Genomic DNA, 19,507 nt, shown 5'->3' on the forward strand with positions numbered 1-19,507 from the left:
CAGAACTTGTTAGTTATATTGACAAACAGCATCTTGCCAAGCCCCGTCTTCTCCTTCCAAACTGTGCCAACACTCATTCTGCAGGTAAAAATCACAAAGGATAAAGACTTTACTTCAAGACAGAGACAACGTGAATGGGAAACTGAAACTACTGCCCAGGCTGGCAGTGAAGTCACCTCTGAAATTTCGTCCTTACTTTCCTGCACATATATTCCAACAAAAAAACAGCTATGTACAAATTTGCTCTGATAAGAGGATAAAACAAAGAGAAATAGCCTCCAAATAGTAAGCAGGGGAAAACCAAACAAAATGTTGAAAGATTTGGAAAAGATGTTGAGTGCTTTTTTTTAACAACTATTTTTACTAATCTTGCAACAGGAAAAAAAAATACTGTAAAATGGGAGAAAACAGATTGCATATGAAAACTTGTTTTTCTGTGCACTATGGAGACCTGCCAATCCTCTCTTTTCCCAGCCAACCATGAAGTTTGGCCATCAGTCTAAATTCTTCATACAAATTCCTGGCACTACTGCTTAAATGTTGGATTTTTCAAGATGGTTATATGCATTTAAAAATCAATTTCAGCTTTCTAAAATCCACCAGTAATCCCCTCTGCCTCCCACAGCAACTCCACCTGATGTAATTTATCTTATTTTTGGAAATCAGGCTTATCAACATTATATCTGAGCATACTTCTTACTCCACTTACTGCTGAAAATGCATAGTTTCATTTAGTGGTTTAACTTTGTTCAGGAGTATAACTCCTACTGAAGACATATTAGTGTACCATTAAAACACAGACATTTGGCATTGCTCTACAAAAGCCTGAATGAGTCATCAAAGAAAGAAAATTACAACCTCATGAAAGTATGCAGCATACATATATCAGTGGGAAGATTTTTTTTTGCAGTGTTAAGAGGTTGTTTGTCATAAAACAGGACAGTAAAAGCCAACAATGCCCTAGCTGAAGCCACTTGATAACTACTGGGCTCAAACAGGCAGGATTCAATTTCTCTGAATTCCAAGATGAGGTGGATTTAGACAACAATGTGTATTGCAACCAGAAAACCATTACAAATCACTAAGTTGTTATGTATATAGGGAGGGAGATGAGGAAAAAAAAACAGAAAAGGCTGCACCAGGAAATAAAAAAAACAGAAAAAAAGAAAAATATTTTGCAAGTAGCTCCTCAGGCAAGGACATGGTATTTGAACCAATAAATTGAAAACAGGCAGCCTTTTTTGTTGCATGTTGATACAAAATCATTTGTCAGCAACAGTAATGACAGCTCGCAGGAATCTACGGCTCCTATTAATGATTAGTTCCATGGAAAAAATAACAACTGCCACATACAAGCGGCATAAGAATGTTTTCAAAACAAACTATCTTTAACAAAATGGTAGCGTTTTTCTGGATAATCATTGAACAGCCAAATGGAACATTCATCACCTTTCAGTAGATCAGTAAGACGTGCTACTGCTCAATTCGCAGCAGTGCTCTTGGTGTGTTTTCTACTATGAGGCAAGGGGTATGATTTGTTTCCATTCCCTTCCCTTCCCTGTTATTCACATACGCTTCAGTACCGGTGGGGAGAGAATTCAGGAAGCCATGCAGTGCAGCGTATGACATAACACAAGACTTCCAAATGCAAAATCTGTGAGTTCAGACCTTCATTATGGCAATTAGAGAAATAACGTCGATAATTTCAACCTACTGTTCATACACAATTTACTGATACTTCAGAAGGAAAATGATTACAATAACTGAAATATGCAGAAGTAAAAGACACGATTCTAAAACCAAACCAACGGTAATTCATAACAGAATGCTTTTAAAATTAATTTTATTATGAAGAAGGGTCATGCTGGAGGAAGCATGTTATTTTTCCCCCCCTCAAACAAGAACTGATACTATTACAGTCACCAAATTGTTATTCCTGATAATCCAAAATCTCCAGCTCATGAACAGCAGGATCTCTGACTGGCTTTCACTTAGTGATCTCTAAGCTGTAAATAATTGTCTTACTCAAGACGACCTCTATTCTCTGACAGCAGGAAAACCTTCATTCTACAAAGACCCAAGATACCCAGAAAGTCTCTGTCACATGCTGTGTTTACACCAATACTAACAAATTGCTGCTTCCACGTCACTTTTCAGTCCACTTACTCAGTAAAATAATTGCTACCATTATTGTGAGAACATCTTAGTTTATGTAAGAGATCTAAAAGGTAATTCTCTGCTGAATGACAAAAATTACCTAGTTCAGTAATAAAAAAAGCAGCTTTCAACTCAACTGGCCTCACACACATGAATCAGACAATCTAGGAGCTGTTCCAATCCAAACTGCAAAACAAATTTACCTGCTCTATTTTAACACTGAGACTTCCGAATTAGCATGAATGACAATACAGTTTGCTTACTCAGGCAACAAACACAGCTAGTCAGCTCTTGTGCCAGTGGCCTGCTCACCTTGTGCGTTTTGCTGTATGTGTACAGATAAGCCAGTCTGTAGAGGCTCTTGTAGTGCTGGGGAAAGCGGCTGAGGCACAGACAGAAGGAGGCAATACACTGCTCTGTGAGGAACTTCCGCTGTTCCTCAAGGTCTGCTGGAAGGCCATGAGGAAATTCAGATGTATCTCCACTATGTTCAGCTTTCTTTTTGTAGTCCCACTGTGAGGGTGTGGGGATTGTAGCTTTGATGGGATTGCCAGCAGCAGTCTGAGACTCCACCAGAATCTTTTGGCCTGTAGGCTCAGCAGGGTGGTAAGATTCTGAGATCTCCAGCAGCTCTTCTGACTTTCCTGCAACTGGAACATTAAGGGAAGACAAAAGTGCTCATGAAAATTACAAACAGGCAAACGAAATACACAAAATAACAAAAATTAAATGCAACAAATGATAATCCTTCTCTTCATGAAAGCACAGACAGAAATATTGAGGGGTTCCTGAGAAAAATTATGACTATTTCTGATGTTCAGTGAGTAAGTAATCATAGAATCATAGAATTGTTAGGGTTGGAAAGGACCTTAAGATTATCTAGTTACAACCCCCCTGCCATGGGCAGGGACACCTGACACTAAATCATATCACCCAAGGCCTCGTCCAACCTGGTCTTGAACACTGCCAGGGATGGAGCATTCACAACCTCCCTGGGCAACCCATTCCAGTGCCTCACCACCCTAACAGGAAAGAATTTTCTTCTTATATCCAACCTAAACTTCCCCTCTTTAAGTAATCTTCAGCTCATTAACAGAGCCACAGACTGATCTTTCCATTGTCTTTTTTAGCTTTTCCCCTGAGCACACCTTACACAATGCAGGATTTTATATATTGTTGGAAGCTGGGGGAGGAGGGGAGAAAACAACAAAATAAAGGTGTAATTAGTAAAATTCTACTGTAAAGAAAGGAAAAAAGAACAGAAAATTAAAGTCATCCTGCCAAGTGAAATATTTTTCTTAATGATTTACCTAGAAGAACACAATTCCAGAACATAATTTAGGCTTGGACAGACTGATTAGAGCAGCTAACCTGGTCTTCTGGACAATGTACGACCTACAGTTCCATCTATGGTAACTCAGTTCAACTGACCCGTCTTTTCTTAGATGACACCAAATCTTACTTCATAAAACATCCATTGCAGTTGGAGCTTCCACATTTCATTATTGCTGAACACATGCCTGCTACATGCAGATGAATTTTTTTAAACTGCATGAACAGGCAAAAAAGACTTAACAGGCCTCAAACAGGCACAGCACGGAAAGGTGGGCAAAATTCATACATTGGGCTTGTTTGTCTTTCCTACTGAAATCTGGCCTCTATATTCACTGCCACCTCCAACTGTGCAAACATCAGACAAAGGGAAATTCCAGTTAATGGATATTGAAACAAATTTTCCAGTGGAATACAGAACACTTAGTGCTATTATAGATGGAGAAAACTGGTAGACAGCAATTCCACTTCTCCACTGAAATAAACTATCCAGTGGAATAAAACATCTAATTTCACTAATTGTGCTCTGCTATGTACTGAATATCAAGCTGCTACTGGCTAGAACAGAAAGGGCATCTATACCTAGGGAAAAGAAAAAAATGTTTTGTTTGAGATTAGCTTCTAATGACTACTCCTTAAATTATTTACAGATTGGAAACATTGAGAAAAAGAGTAAATAAAAACCTAGAGGAAGGCAAGCTAGTCAAAGGGCCACCACAGACATCAGTTCATCATTATTCTTGTCTTTATAAGGTTTAACAGGTAGTACAAACTGGGATGATGGTCACAGAAGCAAAGACAGTTCCTATTTTAAGCTACACATACATGCAGCAGCAACGCCTACTTAAAGTCCTCAGTCTCACTGCAGCATATTTCAGTGCTTCTGCATGCCAGAAGAAACATTTTAATGATAATATACTAGCTGATATTATCTATTAAATCAGGCATACTCTTTTCCTCTGTAGGTCCCAGGGTTTCTTTGCTGGGTATCACAGCATCAGCACAGGTAGTAGAAATCCTCTTCTCTGTGTAAGTCTTCCTCAGGCTGTCTTGAGAACTGGCAGGCTCATTAAACATATCCTGTGTGGAACTGGAGTCAGACAGCACCGCTGCAGTGCTATCCTGACTCCTCTCTGCAAAAGAGATAAAGAAGGAATGCACCACTTCACACTCATCAAGCTGTTACTTGCATCTTAGTAACAGCAACATCGAACTGCAACCACTCTGCAAACCTCGGACAAACTCAGTACAGGATCCTTAACAACCACCAGTTCTGCTGTCTAAAAGGTATTTTCTTTTGTCTACTAATCATTTTCATCTCAGCTCTTTGTGCTAAGAACTTAAAACTCCAGTCTTCTTTCCCTAGGTATTATTTAACACTAATGCAATAGAGAGCTCCCTGCCCCACCACATTTCCTCCTAGAATATTACTCTGGAATCTGATTCAAAAGAAATGATGCTCAACTTTCAAAAACAGTTAGACTAAGGACCCAATATTTCATCTAGTATGGACTTTAACATTTCCTGGGTTTACTGTGCCATTTCCCTTGAAAAGCACCCAGTATAATTTTGAGTCTGATGCAAGCAAATCTCAAGTGACAAGAAGGCCATGAACAACAATACTGGTAAAAATTACCCATGAAGGACAGAAAAGTCAGTATCATTAGGGGGCAAAGACTTACAGGAGTGATCACTGATGCCATCTATCCTGCAGGTGTTAGATGCTGTTCACCAAATGTTCTGAAAGGTGATTTGATATGGCAAATAAACAGTCCATCAAAAAACTAGGTCTAGTCAACAGGAAAACTCTTGGACGTCAAGGCAGTAGGCAGAAGAACAGAAGTGACTTTGCCTTGACAAACTAGAGTAGTGTACACTGGCCGCTGACTACGTTACAGTGGTACCTTATCATGACTTTATCACGGGGGATAAAATTCATACTTGAGAACAAACAGCCATGTGAAAAACTTCCATCCATGTCTGGAACCTGCCTGATATAACCCAAGTTCTTTTACATCAAGAGGCAGCCCTGCATTCCTAAAAACCACAGCTTCATATCTCCAACAGGAAGATGTATGCATATTCCCAGTGAGATGGGAAACTGGCATTTTCTGTAATATTGTGCCAACATAATTCAGTGTCCAACAGAAAATTCTAATCTAGGCAATTGTCTCCAATTCTGCAGCCCAAAGGATTAATATCCAGTTTCTGCTGAAGATACAGGAATAGCTTAACCGAGAGGCATGTTACCTCTATTGTCTAGGGAGTTCCACTGCATTCTTAGTCATTCCTTTTCTTGATAAGATCAAAAAAGAAAATCTTAAAAAAGCAAAAGCCCTTGCTTTGAGATGAGCTGATAATTTAATTAAATTTCTTCTGTTCCATCTGAATTGCACTTGTTCAGGAGAGAGATAAGGGCCTCCTATGAATTTATTTTATCAAGAAAAAAAAAATCCCTCTGCAAACCTTCAATTTGCAAATCAGGTTCTGCTTATTAGGATACCAACAAAATTAAACCAGATTTGATGCACTCCATAGGCTTTTCACTACCACACAAAGAAAACCTTCCCTTTCAGTGAACAGATCTTAATAAAACTCTCTCAGAAAAAAGAATAGGGGAACAGCATTTGCTTCCTAATTGGAAGTTATATAGTTGGTTAATAATGACAAGTTTTATATAGAAAGAATATAATTATAAAGAATGGGAAGAGAAGGCTTCTGAAGAGAGGTCAGTCAAGCTTTAAATGACTCATTTATAAAGCTTTAATAACCTTCTGCGGTACAAATGGATACTACTGAACTCCCAGTTGACATCAGGAAAAAGACTGACAGTAGTTCCCTTGACTTTTTTTTTTAAGGAAAGTTTCAGCATCTGTGGCAAAGAAGCTGAATTACTCACCTAGGGAAAAAAAAAAAAAATTGCCCATTTCCAAATGTTGCCATAAGCCTGGAGGTCAGTTCTGATGTGTGGGTTATGACAGATGAAGCCTTAGAACACAAATCAAGAACTGCTAGATCAGTATGAGACAGTGCTGTCAGTTCACTAGGAAATTACACTAACTTCTCAGCATGCAAAAATAGACAATGATTTAGCATGTTAGATTTCAAATGTATGCATGACGGGGAAGCTTTTCCCTGTGGGGAACAAATGGAAATACCTCCTGACAATTAGCTAGCTATTTTGATTTAAAGTTTCTACTAAAAGAAGCGTAGGTCTAGATATGCAGGTTCATTCGCCTTTTCTTTCAATACGATAAATATATAAAAAAAATAACCTTCATGATATTAACATTGGACTCTAATAACCGAAAAGACTCTGCTTTTGAGACAACCTCCTATTATTTCAGAGACCTCTTGAATGCAATAGTTGCTTTCAGACTAAGTGGGCTTGATGAAAAACACTGGAGTATTTCAGAAATTAGCAGCACCCACCAGTTATTAGTATTAATTTCTTAGAAGTCACAGAGGATGGGCAAAGTTCCAGGGAACAGAAAACAAAGTGTAGTACCTAACTCTACAAAGGATAAAAGGTCAAAGCTGTTAGCCAGCTGGCCTTCATTTTCCACAGAATTATCTGAGCATAAATAAATACATGTCTAAGTACCTAAAAAATAACAAGATCAGCAGTAGAAAGTGTATGTATGTATCCCAGCACATATATTCACATATGCCTGCAGAGAATTAGTGATTCCCAAACCAGAAATGGCCAAAATGTCATGCTATTATAAAAGTAATTCAGCAAACCAGCACGTTTGAATGTATAATCAGTAACTTCAACAGAAAAAAATACATGAGAGTCTTCCTGTTCTACTGAGCACTAATGAAAATTAAGCTTAATTATGGTGTCTTAATTATTTGGGACTCAGATTTAAAAAAAAATACACTGAGTAACTAGAATGAATTCAGAGGAGAGGAGAAAAAATGTGATGGCATATAATAAAAACACTGGGAGAACTGGACTTCAAATGATAAGGAGAATTTCCAAATATATACAATTAACCAAAATAAAAATACAGTAACTGCTCTTCATATTCACTAAGTACAGAGCAAGAGGCAATGGGGTTTAATTCCCCCTTAATCTTTAGCTTAACTCTTACATACAGTTAAAAATTGCACAGAGAACCTACAGAATCACTGGAGATTCTCAAACAGCTATCATTTGTTAGGCTACCCAAGATGTATCTTAATGTAATAAAAAAGCTCTGTCAATACCTAAATCCTGCAGTATGTAATGCAGAACTCATGGCAACTGCACCAAGTCACATCCTAACTGCATAACATAGATAAAAAAGTATCTATGCAGTAGATCTCATGCAATAAAGGTGGGTTGTTCACAGGCTGTGGATGTACAGACTCTCGTTGTCCTGCCTGGCACCATATCTCCCCTCTTCACTTATATGTATCAGCATTTTTCTTTATTGGTCTGCAGTCAGAAACATGATGTATCACACACTTCTCATTCTTGAAACAGATTCCACCCATAACAGAAGGCAACATTCAGCACTGTATAAAAGAATTGCAGAGATTTGCATGGGAGCAGATTCATTTCTTGAGGGCAGCAAGTCCTCTGAATGCTTAAAGGGATTCTCTTATGAGTCAAAGATGAGAGTCTACATTTTGTCTGGCGGCACTGAGCACTGAACATGTTTCTGTAACCTGCAGTCCTGTATTGTGTTCTTCTGTCTTCAAGTGCAGAGCAACAGAGTATCTCATCAATGTTCCACTTATTTAGTGAAATCCTTTTTACATAATCTCACACTAAATACCAGTGTGATATTTTTACTAATCAAAGAGAGATTAAATTGGGGAAATGTAAAAAAGGAACATACTGCAAAAAACTGGATGCGATTCATTATTCACTGTGGTCCAGTATGCAGTCCCCATGAACATCCAGTACCATGTGCCAGAAAAGGGTATGTATGTAGTGCAGACTGAAAGATTTCATTTTAAACTGCTGGTGAGAGAGAATTTTGAAGGGTAAGATTTTAATATTCCAAAATATAACATGGAGGTTCTTTTTGTGGACAGAAATACCCACTCCGTCTTAGAAGCTTATTTAGCTCAGTGTGAATGACAACCTGGTGCATATAGTTTCTGAGAGATCACCTTTGTCTCATCAGGATGTTGAGAACCCCCATTTACAAAAAAAAGTGCATCTTCATAACATTTGCAGGGTTACAGACCAACAAACTATGAAGTAAGACTTCTCCCACAGCATGAAGCAAGTAGCCTTTCCCAGTGAGTGTATCATGCAGGTTTAGCCAATTATTAAAAGCAAGCCGTGACAGGTAAAAGCAGGAAGAGGATGCCTGGGGAACAGAGATTTGTATAAAGGTTAGAGGCAGCACGGGCAATATTGGTTGCAAAAGCAATCAGGCAAAGACAAACACAAAAAAGGACGATTACATCTAACTACACAATACATACTACGTGACATGGATGAAGACTTCAACAACACAACATTTTAACACTGCAACAGCAATGGATACTGAATACATCACCTGCAATACCACCACAATATGGAACTGGGTATCAACACAGAGAAGGCATATTACAGCAAAAAAGACCTCACAACAATCTCCCAGTCCACAGTTTGGGAAACAAATTTCTCATTCAGGGTTGTTTTTTAAATACTTTTACTGCTTTCTAAGCACATTTAAACTGCTTGAAGTCTGCACTGAAATTGGTTTTTACTGACTACATACATCCAGCCTGTATAAAGGAGGACAATGAGCATATCTGGTTTGGAATATAACACTGCCCATTTAGCGGTGCAAATATGGTGACATCCCAGATAATAATAGTCTTGATCCCCCCTGAATTCCTGGTTTTTCTTGTTTCCTACTTTGCTCTTGGAAAATAAAGAGAATTTAATCCTCAGGCTTCTATTATCAAATACCAGTTTTCAATTTGGAGAGTTATGAAACAGCAACAGGCAGGGGTGATGACAGGAAAGACAGGATTAACAGAAGGAAGGAAAAGATGCTGCTGAGTGGAAGGACAAGAAAAGAGAAAGGAAGCTGTCTACTTTATACACATGACAGCAGCTAGTCGGCCAGCAAATAACAGCTGCCACTCAGCGATACTTCTGTCTCCTTGAAAAACAAGTTTAGTTATTTACAAGCTGTATTTATTGGTTCCTTTCTCCCATTTCTATTAAATATCTGACTTAAAATTAGTATTACCAGCATTCACTGGATATAAAGCTTTTTAATACTCTCAGTCTCACAGCCTTCTTTTTTCACCACGAAAATGTGACGGAGAACTACAGAACTATAACAACTTATTTGAATATAATGTATCTGAAATAAGCCTGCCCTCACAGCTTTACCTACCTACAGATGAATGCTTGAAGATCAGAGTCCCATTATTTTCAAGAAAAGATGTCTGGTGGTATAGTAATTCTCTCCTGCTTGTAATGAGATAATTTGCTGCACCAGAAAGCACATTGCTGGGTATCTTGTTTAAAAAATACCCTACACCAAAACCAAACAAAAACCAAACACCACCCCCAAACCATAACATTAATAGAAAAAAATAGGGCTCAGAAGGAACCACAAGAGTGCATCTAGTCCATTCCTTTCCCCATCAGGATAAATTGCAACTCCACCATCCCTGGCAGATGTAGTGTCACTTTTCAAAGACTTCTAGTGCTGAAGTGTTGCAATGTTGTACAATCCCTAGGAACATATTACAGTGTTTCACCTTTTTTTTCTAAATAGTATTTCCTAATACTACTTTGACACTCTTTTCTAATAGTGTTAGTCCAGATTGAAATCTGAATCTTGGTTGAAATACTGAATCTAATAGTCCAGATTGAAAATGCAATTTAAGTCTAATACCTGTTCTGTCTCCCATGGACAAGGAAATCCTGGGGTTTTGCCTCTACCTCTTTGTACAGCCTTCAAAACTATTTAGGTTACAGTGGTATTCTCCTCCTTAAACAAACCATCCCAATTCCTTCACTCCCTCCTCACAGGACACGTTTCCTTAAAGCATAGCACACAAAAATGGTCAAAAGATTCTTCTAGGTCAGCAATGACAGCGATCCCATCTAGCATGTTTTGCATGTTGTAACATAAGAAGAGAACTTTGTGCGTAAGACTCGTACAATACTCTTAATTTATGTCATAGACGATGAACAATATCGATACCAGAGTTAAGAGTAAATAAGAGTATTGCCAGGCCTCAGAAAGAAGAAACATTTAGGCTGAATTTAGGCCAAATTATTTCTTCTGTGAACAACAATACAGACTGTTTCTTTTGTTATAGGAATGGTTAAAAAAAACCACCTCTAAAGAGTAGCCACATGATGGGTATTTTCTTGCTGTTTTCAAGAATGGCAAAACAGGAACGCAGGCACTAGTTTTCTTCAGTGATGTGATTAAGTGTAAGCTGTAAAGAGCATTTTACTTTAAAGGTATAGATTTTAACACAAGTAAAATGCAAATACAGGCAGAGGAGCACGGTATATGTAATAATATAAAAGTGAAAGACTTCTGAGTGTGGTTCAGCCTGTTAGCTCTCCTTCCATCTGTAACTGCCTCAAAGCAAGTATTTCAGTCTCCTGGGGCTCTCCAATATGCTCTATCCAGAATTTAGTTTTGCCAGCAACTTACAAAACATGAACGATGCAGTACTTTGCAATTTTACTTGTCATGGCTGCACACAGCCTTTGTAATGACCCCCCTAACTCTGCTTCTTTCAGTGGCTCACAATTTTAATTACTTGACAGCGCAAAGCTCAGTCCTAGTTAGGCTAAGCTAGCAGACCCAAGAACTGCTACTTCAGCCACAGCAGAGGTAGAGACATTCCTTGGCTCACACCTTCAGGCTTTGCTAAGGAGCCAACTTTGCTGCCACCAGGCAATTAGCATGTCACAGTCTGTAGTATCTTACTTTGAGTGAAGGTACTAATGACATGTACTGGAATATTTATCTAGCTTATGTATCTCCTGGGAAAATTTCAACAGTCTTCAGGACCTACACAGATGTAGTCTTAAGCAGAATTGCTTCTCACAGAGAATGTTATTTAGAGAATATTTAAATATTTGCTCCCTTCTGCGTTTGCTGTGTCAAAAAACGTCAAAAGGCTAACACAAGAGCCTGGTCTCTACATAACCCATTCACACTAACACACTACATGCGATATCGAAACAGTCCAATGAATTATTCCTGATTAAAAGATAAGAATAAACAAAATGAACATTTCTCTAGTTAGTGAAAGCAATGAAGGATCTGTCAGTTTCACCAAGAATTATTTGCTAGGGAAATTCACCTTGCAGAGTTTCCAGGCACAGGAAAATTCATCTCCAAACTATGTCAACAAAGTTATTAAAAAATCACCATTCTTCAGAAAATGACAGTAGGAAGCAGCCCACCCTCCAGAAATAAATTCGTATTAAGCAGAGCTTTTCTGTGGAGCCTGACACATTCTACCAACACTAAGGTATATATTGCAGATACTTTACTCCTCTTTGAGTGCTGATACTTATAGAGATCCAGATAGATAAACAAATGGCTAGAAAAGCAGAATAAGAATAAAATTCCTAGCCAAATAATAATGTCAGGTTACTTAAATAGTAACTTAACTTTTACTATACATGTATATAGCAAAATCTTCAATAACACTGTGATACCACCCTACCTTCTGCATTTATAAGCCAATAATTTATCATGTAACTTCATATTCTATAGAGATGAGCTGCTAACCAGTCATTGTAAATGATAAAGAAAAATTAAAAGATGAAGTCTACTGCACTGTCATGCAAATCACTTCGTGCTGATACACAATATATTCAAAACAGTTGCCACCTGCCTCCTTCAAAAACAGGGTAACATTGGTTTGGTTTGCCTTTTTAACCATTTGTCTTGTTTCAGTCAGTTCAAATTTTCACATGATCATTTCATACAGGCACTGAAACAGTGTGCAGTCTTCAAAGACTAAACCCACATCTTTCCTTATGAGAGCAGACATTTAGCTCTGAAGAAAAAAAAAAGGAATAAAAAAATCACTGAAAACTCAATGAGCTGCATGCTCCTATCAACATTCCTCTTAAGTGATAGGTGCCAATGGTGGCAGGTGACAACTTTGAATTTTATACTTAAAGCTCTGACTGTATTTAAAGCACTGTATTTATAAAGGTTATAAGGTTCAATATTGCCCGTGTTACCACAGACCCATCACCCTCCTTAAAATGAGCAGTTTAATCATTCCTGCTCAAACCCCCCATGATTAGAGCACCTCCCTGTGCTGCCAGTATTGAGAACAGGGACTGTACCGTCCGGCGTTGCCTGCTGACGGGGTTTTTTACATTTGACGTAATCGTGGTCAACTGGAGTGGCTGTGTAAGGTGGGGATGTCAGACCTGGACCGCAGGAGGAGGGGAGGGAAGTCCCAGGGCCTGGCACCGTTCCAGCTGAAGAGTGAGAGTCTTCATCAATCATGCAAGTTTTTTCCCTGGGACAGGCAAGAAAAAGAATAGTGTTAACATACTAGGGACACACATGAAGAACAAAAGGAGACTACACGTTCTTACGATGTTCCCAATACAGTCATCAAATCTTACTAGCAAATTGTAAACGATGGATTTTTAGTACAGGTTATATTCCTGCATTGTCACTGGTCAACAGTAAAACTTTCTTTACTTTGTAGTTGTTAATGAGACAAATTATGAGGACTAAAGTCTCTTACCCTTTAAAACAAAGGCCATTTGCTTTTGCATTGTTATTAGTTGATTAAAAAATAAATTTATTAAGATATAAAACCAGTGGCTTCAAAATGGGTCACAAGATAAAAATTGTTCTCTTTTGTTCCTTTCTCATCTGCCATGGGCCAATTATTGAGAACATCTCAACACATCATAATAGTCTTACTGTTCGTGGTACCTGAAAACTCCAAGCATTAGAATTAATTCTAATCATGGTGTTTTGTTCACATTTCAGTCAGCTTCATTTCAGCAGTTTATTATACGGTATTTATCGGTATGCTTTCAGAGGATACTCCTGGAAATTAACACTCACTTTTCTGCAACTTTTGGGGTGTTCTTCTCCTCACCCCGGGCAAATGGTCCCTCAGAAGCTTCTTTCATGAAACTAACTAGTATCTCTGCATCTACTCCAGAGTCTGGTTTCCCCACAAGTTTCAAAATAGAAGCATGAAGTCGAAAGTATACCTAGAAAACACCAAAGTCCATTTGGTCAGTAGAGAATTCGTAACTCTGCAACTTAGTACAAATAGCCTCTTCTCTGAGGAAACCATAGGATTTAGTACAGTCAGTCATCTGTTACCTAAACTTACCTGAGTAGGACTTTTCTTGCCTTTGAAAGTTGCTTATAAGTTACAAGACAGTGAACACTGCAAAAATTTTATGCAACCTATGGAATATAACAATGACAGCAGACCTGGTCTGCCTGGAGGCAAAGCACCACTGAGTATGTTCCAGACCCACTATTTTTACCAGCCAACACAATAAAAGCAAAGGCATGACTACTATTCCAACTCCTACATGAACTTCTGCTTTTATAGATATGAGATGCTTCTGAAACCTACACATTTGATTTTGATAAAAGCTGACTAATGAACTGAGTACAGCAAAATCCAGAAGTGGGATTTCTGCATGCCTGTCCAGTACTGAGACTGTATACATAAACAGTCTTTTAAACAAAACCAGCCTGACTAACATGATCCATTTTATTCTCCAGTCACTCCTGTTAATGTTCCCAGGTGCAGAGCACCATGTACTTATGCCTAATAATATGAACTAATAATAACTGGTATTCCGCTATCTGTAGAGAACAAGGTTTTCAAACCTACATATTTAACTTTCTTTTACCTCCAACGCTTCCATGGCAAGTTCTGGTGGATTATGATAGTGAATTTTCTTTGGGTATCGGGCAGCCTCCTCATGCAAGTAATGGCCTGCCTGTTTGTAATGCAGCAGATAGACAACAGGAGGCTGTTTCTGCTTCTCTGCAATCTTTCCCAGCATGTAATGAATAAGCCACTCCTCTTCATCACCATCTCCCTCACAGCGAGATGCTGACGTAAAACACAACTTGGCTGTCTCCAACATACTGTCCCGACGCTCTTCCATCTGTGATTGAACAAAGTGTTGAGAATACATGAATTCACTGTGCTGGGATGAAAGGTTCTAGAAATATATTCCTGCGTATAAAATTGCATAAACAAGGTATATCATTTAAAACACTTTCAACCTGAACATATCCAAGTGATCAAATATACCCTGACAACACATAAAACGTGTTTATGGATAGGCTTTTGTTCATTTCAGTAACTGCTGACACAAATAACCAGAACAAAACAGTAAGACAGAAGTGTAAGAATATGCATATAAATCTGAAAAATACCAAACCAATATATATGTCTACAAAATTTTTTCCACTTTTTCAGAGCTGTAATTATGTTAATTCTTCAAAGAATAAAAGACATTTTTGTTCTGCACCTAAAGTCTGCCAGAACCACTACAGACCATTATCATTTGTGAAGAAATGTATTTTATCTGTCTCACAGTGCATATAATTTTGAGCTGAATATAGCAAGAATACCCCCCCAATGTATCAAAGAAATTAAAACCAGCAGCATAAATTAAACTGCCAGTAAAGTCACCTACAAAACTACATCAAAAGATGCATACATGCAATTTTCTCTCTCTGAAAAAGAAACTGATAAATTTAAATTCTTGGGTTACAACAGTAACCTCAGCACTTGTTGCACTTCAAAAACTGTAACACAACCTTCCCTTTCTAAACATTTTGTAATGAGAAGAGAATAATAAAGGTTTTATGTATGAGAAACACAATACTGATGAATGGAGATTATATTGTTCCAATTTATTATAATAGAGCTTTTCTTAGTAAATATGTGGATTTAATATATTCAAATGGAAGAGTCAACTAGTCCTAAACAAACATTCTAATTTCATCCACAACCTAAGATAGCTGTTCTGTATTGTACCTTTTATCTGATAACACGAAATAACTCCAGCACTAACCCTGGAATTCTCCAGCAAGTCCCTCATAGCCAAGAGGCTGAAAACAGTTAACACCAGAGTTTCAATAGATCAAATGCATAAAAATGTAATAACTTAATTTTCTGAGTAGTTACTTTTGGAGTCCTTGGATGTAATAACCCTCAGAAGGAAACCCCTATTGTTAGTTGTCATTTCAAATATACTACTTAATAAACCACGTTCTCCTTTAATATGCACGCTTACGCCATCTTTCTTCTTTAGAGGGTCAAACACTATGCAAGTGACTATGGGACATTCAATGCTCAGACGCAAGACACATCACGTTGCTGTAAATACATTCTCTTGGAAACAAAGGACGTTCCCAGTACCACTTCTCTACAGTTCAAACCCTCAAAGTTTTTTACAACTTACAGCAGACACCCAGGAGCGCTTCTTTTTTTCACTCTGCTTCCTGTTGTGGACTACATAATATTTTTAAGTGAGAATAGTTAAAGCAGAAATAGTTTACTGGTCAGAAAAGACATACAAAACATTTCCTCTAGCAACTTTTATCCCTGTCAGAGAGGATTCAGAATTGTTCACTTTGTCTTAGCAATAATCTTCAACTTTTTCAGCACTGTCATGCAAAAAGAACTAATGAATTTGTAACTTTTTCAATGAAAATTCTATCTATCTCCTCTTTTTGATCTTTTGTTTAAGTAAATAGTTCCAAAACATAGAAAAGGGTGAAGGATGTCTTCAGATATAAGAGATGACGTATGACGCAGATATCAGAGTAATTCCTGATCTTTTCACTATATGAATATGTATGCATTTCACCTTTTCCTGGAAACATTGTATGACATTTACAGAAAGATAAGGTAATTCTAATTCCCCTATCCAGAATGTTACAAAAGTTAATTCAAAGATCAGGCTCAAACTAATTCTACATGGGAAAAAGAAAAAGCCTTTAAATACTGCTGACACCAGCAGATTATATGAATGAATATTAGAATTTCCAACATTACTAAGTAGCCATACAGTCTAATATCTGGTATAAAGCATGTAAATATTTAACAGTTACTACGTTAGAAAATATCATTTAAAATAGTTAAAACTTAATAGTCCACTCAGTTAGATCCCACCTGCTGTACAACTTCAGGGGGGAGTTCTGATTTCCACTGCTTAAGCTGTCGAGATGCAAAAGAATGTAGGGCATAAGAAATGGTGCCATATTCTATCCACAAGGAGAGATTAGAGCTGTCAATCTCCAGGGCTCGCTTGAAGCAATTCAAGACAGGAGTAGAGTGCTTCCAGATTGGGCCGTCGCTTTTCAACTCGTTAGAGTTCAACTTGTCCTGAATACGACTTGCTCGAGCCAGAGCCATGCCAGCCCACGAATCAAACCTATGCAAGCAAGAGCGTAACACATAAACCATTTCCCCCTAAACAGTACATTGAATGGCACAGACAAGATTAATTTTGTTGTATCTTTTCTCTTCCTTCCATCGTACTGTCTCTTAAAAAAAGATCTCTGCATCTCCTCCCTTCACAGTGAAACAGAGGCAGTATAGCCTAAATCAAACAGATTTTATTAAATATGGTTTCCTACTAAAGCACTGTGCCAAATGTCATGTCACACATGAAAGTCAAATGAAACAAGGTTTATCTGCCATGCAAAACCAGCATTTCTGTACTTCTAACGGCAGCACTCCCATCGATTTATTTTCTCAGTAACCACCCTGTCCTGTCCAAACATTGTCACCCTACATTTCTGTAGGCCAGCGGACAGCCATTATGATATTTTGTATTGTTAGACTGAACTGTGAATGGTCTCTATCCTCATCATCACTTTCCAACATAAAATCACAAAACCTAAAATGCACGCAGTAGGAAAATTCTGATGAACGATGAAGACTGTTTACTGAGGGGACAGGACTGCTCAGGATCTAGTCCTGTGTTTATGAGATCATTGACGATACAGTCTGAAGAGTAGTTTCTGTATTCCACAATCTCACCTGACATCTGGGGTCATCAGCCCTGAAATTGATCAATTTTACCATAATTCTAACAGCAAAGAAATAATCATAATGTTCTAATTTTTTTGCTTGTAATTACTTGCTGATTTCAACTGAAAACCTATTTCTGGGTCAAGTGACCTCAATAGTCAGATTCCTGAGGGGAATGGAAGGAGAACTGTAATAGACATGTGAAGATGTAGTATCTCATACGACTAGGATAAAAATACTATGCTATCACATAAAGCATCTTCTGAGCAACAAAACATCACACAGTGAAATGCATTCCACTCATTTATTTATGCATTTAGGTATAAAAGTATGAAAGCTACAGAAAAATGGGGGGTGGCAATTTCTTTATCAAGCTTCAAACAGAAGTTTTAGCAATCTGCTAATCAGAGGTCCCCAACAAGAAGATTCATTAACACTAAATTACAGCTATTTCCTCTGTAGATTTCACATGTAAAATTGCTTTGTGCCTTCACCTTCCCTTTTGTCTCTGTCACTGGATTTAGAAGTAGTTTTCTTGTCTCAAATCTATCAAACTAGGGGTTTGTCACTGACCCTGAGCTCTCAACTTCAAGGAGAACTAAAATGAAAGCTAACATCTAATATGCAAACCCTTCAGTAAAATTAAAGATTATTTAATTTCATTTGAGAAAACTTTTATTCAAAACAGGTTTTATTTTTAAGATGGCAGAGCTTAAGCTTGGTGGTATTTCAGTAAGTTGTAAATTACAAAGAAACAAGATGTTTAAGCATCACTGAAATATTTTCCCTTGAGTTTGTATTCTTTGAGTAGTTCACTTGCAGCAAGACCAATACTTTTAGAAAGGTATCAGTCTAAACAGTTAATCACCTACAGCACACTATTTGTGCTATAGCTATGCTGCTAACAGTGACATTTTTCATTCCTTGTCATGTATGAACATGACGAAACAAAGAACAAAAGGTGCCGAAGAGAAATATTACTTGGTCCTTGCCCTTCCCAGATACTCTTGATTTTATCATTTCATTTATCAGCTATAATTTCAGAACAATCAAATACTTAACACTAGGTTTTGTTTTGTCTTTTGTTTGTTGGGTTATTTTATCGAGACACTTAATTATACAATAAACCTATAATAATGGATTGCAGGCTTTTTAGTTTGGGGTTTTTAAACTCCTGAAACCAAAATAAATATCTTTTGTTGTCTGCTTTTTAGTACTGAAAGAAGCGAAAAGAATGAATGAAGTGCATCAGGAATCAGTACTACTGACCTGTTCGGACAAATACAAATGTCGTGCATGTAAAATTTAATGGCCTTAGACTGTTCTTTATTCTTGAAATGATAGTCTGCCAGAAGATAGTACAACTCAGTCACCACTGGTGGAGAATAGTCTGCACCATCTGGGAGAGACGGTACCTGAGAATAAAAAAAAAGTAAAGGTTCATGTTAAATGAAACAGTCACATTAAAGGAGCTGCACACTTCCTTCTTCCTTGTAGTGAAAGTAGCCTTCCCATCACCGAATATGAAGGTAGAATCTGAAGACAGTGACAGCATCCCACAGATTCACAGAGCACTTACAAACACTAATGAACATCTCATACTGACTGCATATTAATCAGTATTACCTCTTGCCGTTCCAAGACTGAACTTTGGTGGTGTCATTTAATTTAAATTATCTGAGGAAATCCAACATTATGGAATAAATAATTCCCCAAACTATCTCAAAGTCAACGTAAAAATAACAACATTTTTTACTCCTCTCGATATTTTTTAAAAGCAATTAATTATACCTTGCTGCAAGCTCCTTCAATATAGGCAGATACAGTATCCAGGCTCAGCATAGGCTTGTCTGTTCGAGGAACAATCGTAGCAGTCTTCTTCAAAAGGTTGGCTAAATCAGCTGACACAGTACTGGTTTTATAGCTATCAAATTCTGGAAGAGTTTTAGGCTTAAAATATTCAAACATGAACAAAGCATCTTCCCATGTTAGATCAACCTGAAGAGGGAGGTAGATGAGAGGAGAAAAAATAATCCTC

At 37.7% G+C, this 19,507-nt stretch overlaps 1 protein-coding gene across 8 annotated transcripts in view; it reads right to left on the bottom strand.

Annotated features, from left to right (window-relative positions):
- CABIN1 (calcineurin binding protein 1) overlaps positions 1–19,507 on the bottom strand; it is a 109,447-nt gene that overhangs the window by 65,241 nt on the left and 24,699 nt on the right. For 5 of the 8 annotated variants that reach the window (XM_062631355.1, XM_062631358.1, XM_062631351.1 and 2 more), the window contains 8 exons: positions 19,261–19,467; positions 18,739–18,884; positions 16,606–16,867; positions 14,324–14,584; positions 13,512–13,663; positions 12,770–12,948; positions 4,440–4,622; positions 2,470–2,807 (listed from right to left, as the gene is read on the bottom strand). In XM_062631355.1, the coding sequence (XP_062487339.1) occupies positions 2,470–2,807; positions 4,440–4,622; positions 12,770–12,948; positions 13,512–13,663; positions 14,324–14,584; positions 16,606–16,867; positions 18,739–18,884; positions 19,261–19,467 (1,728 nt within the window). The remainder of the gene's footprint in view (positions 1–2,469; positions 2,808–4,439; positions 4,623–12,769; positions 12,949–13,511; positions 13,664–14,323; positions 14,585–16,605; positions 16,868–18,738; positions 18,885–19,260; positions 19,468–19,507) is intronic. The other 3 variants (XM_062631357.1, XM_062631356.1, XM_062631359.1) reach the window with 2 other exon arrangements.

Source organism: Pezoporus occidentalis, unplaced genomic scaffold (assembly GCF_034315485.1).
Source record: "Pezoporus occidentalis ecotype Australia unplaced genomic scaffold, CSIRO_AGI_Poc_V1 ctg37, whole genome shotgun sequence".
Taxonomy (NCBI): Eukaryota; Metazoa; Chordata; class Aves; order Psittaciformes; family Psittacidae; genus Pezoporus; species Pezoporus occidentalis.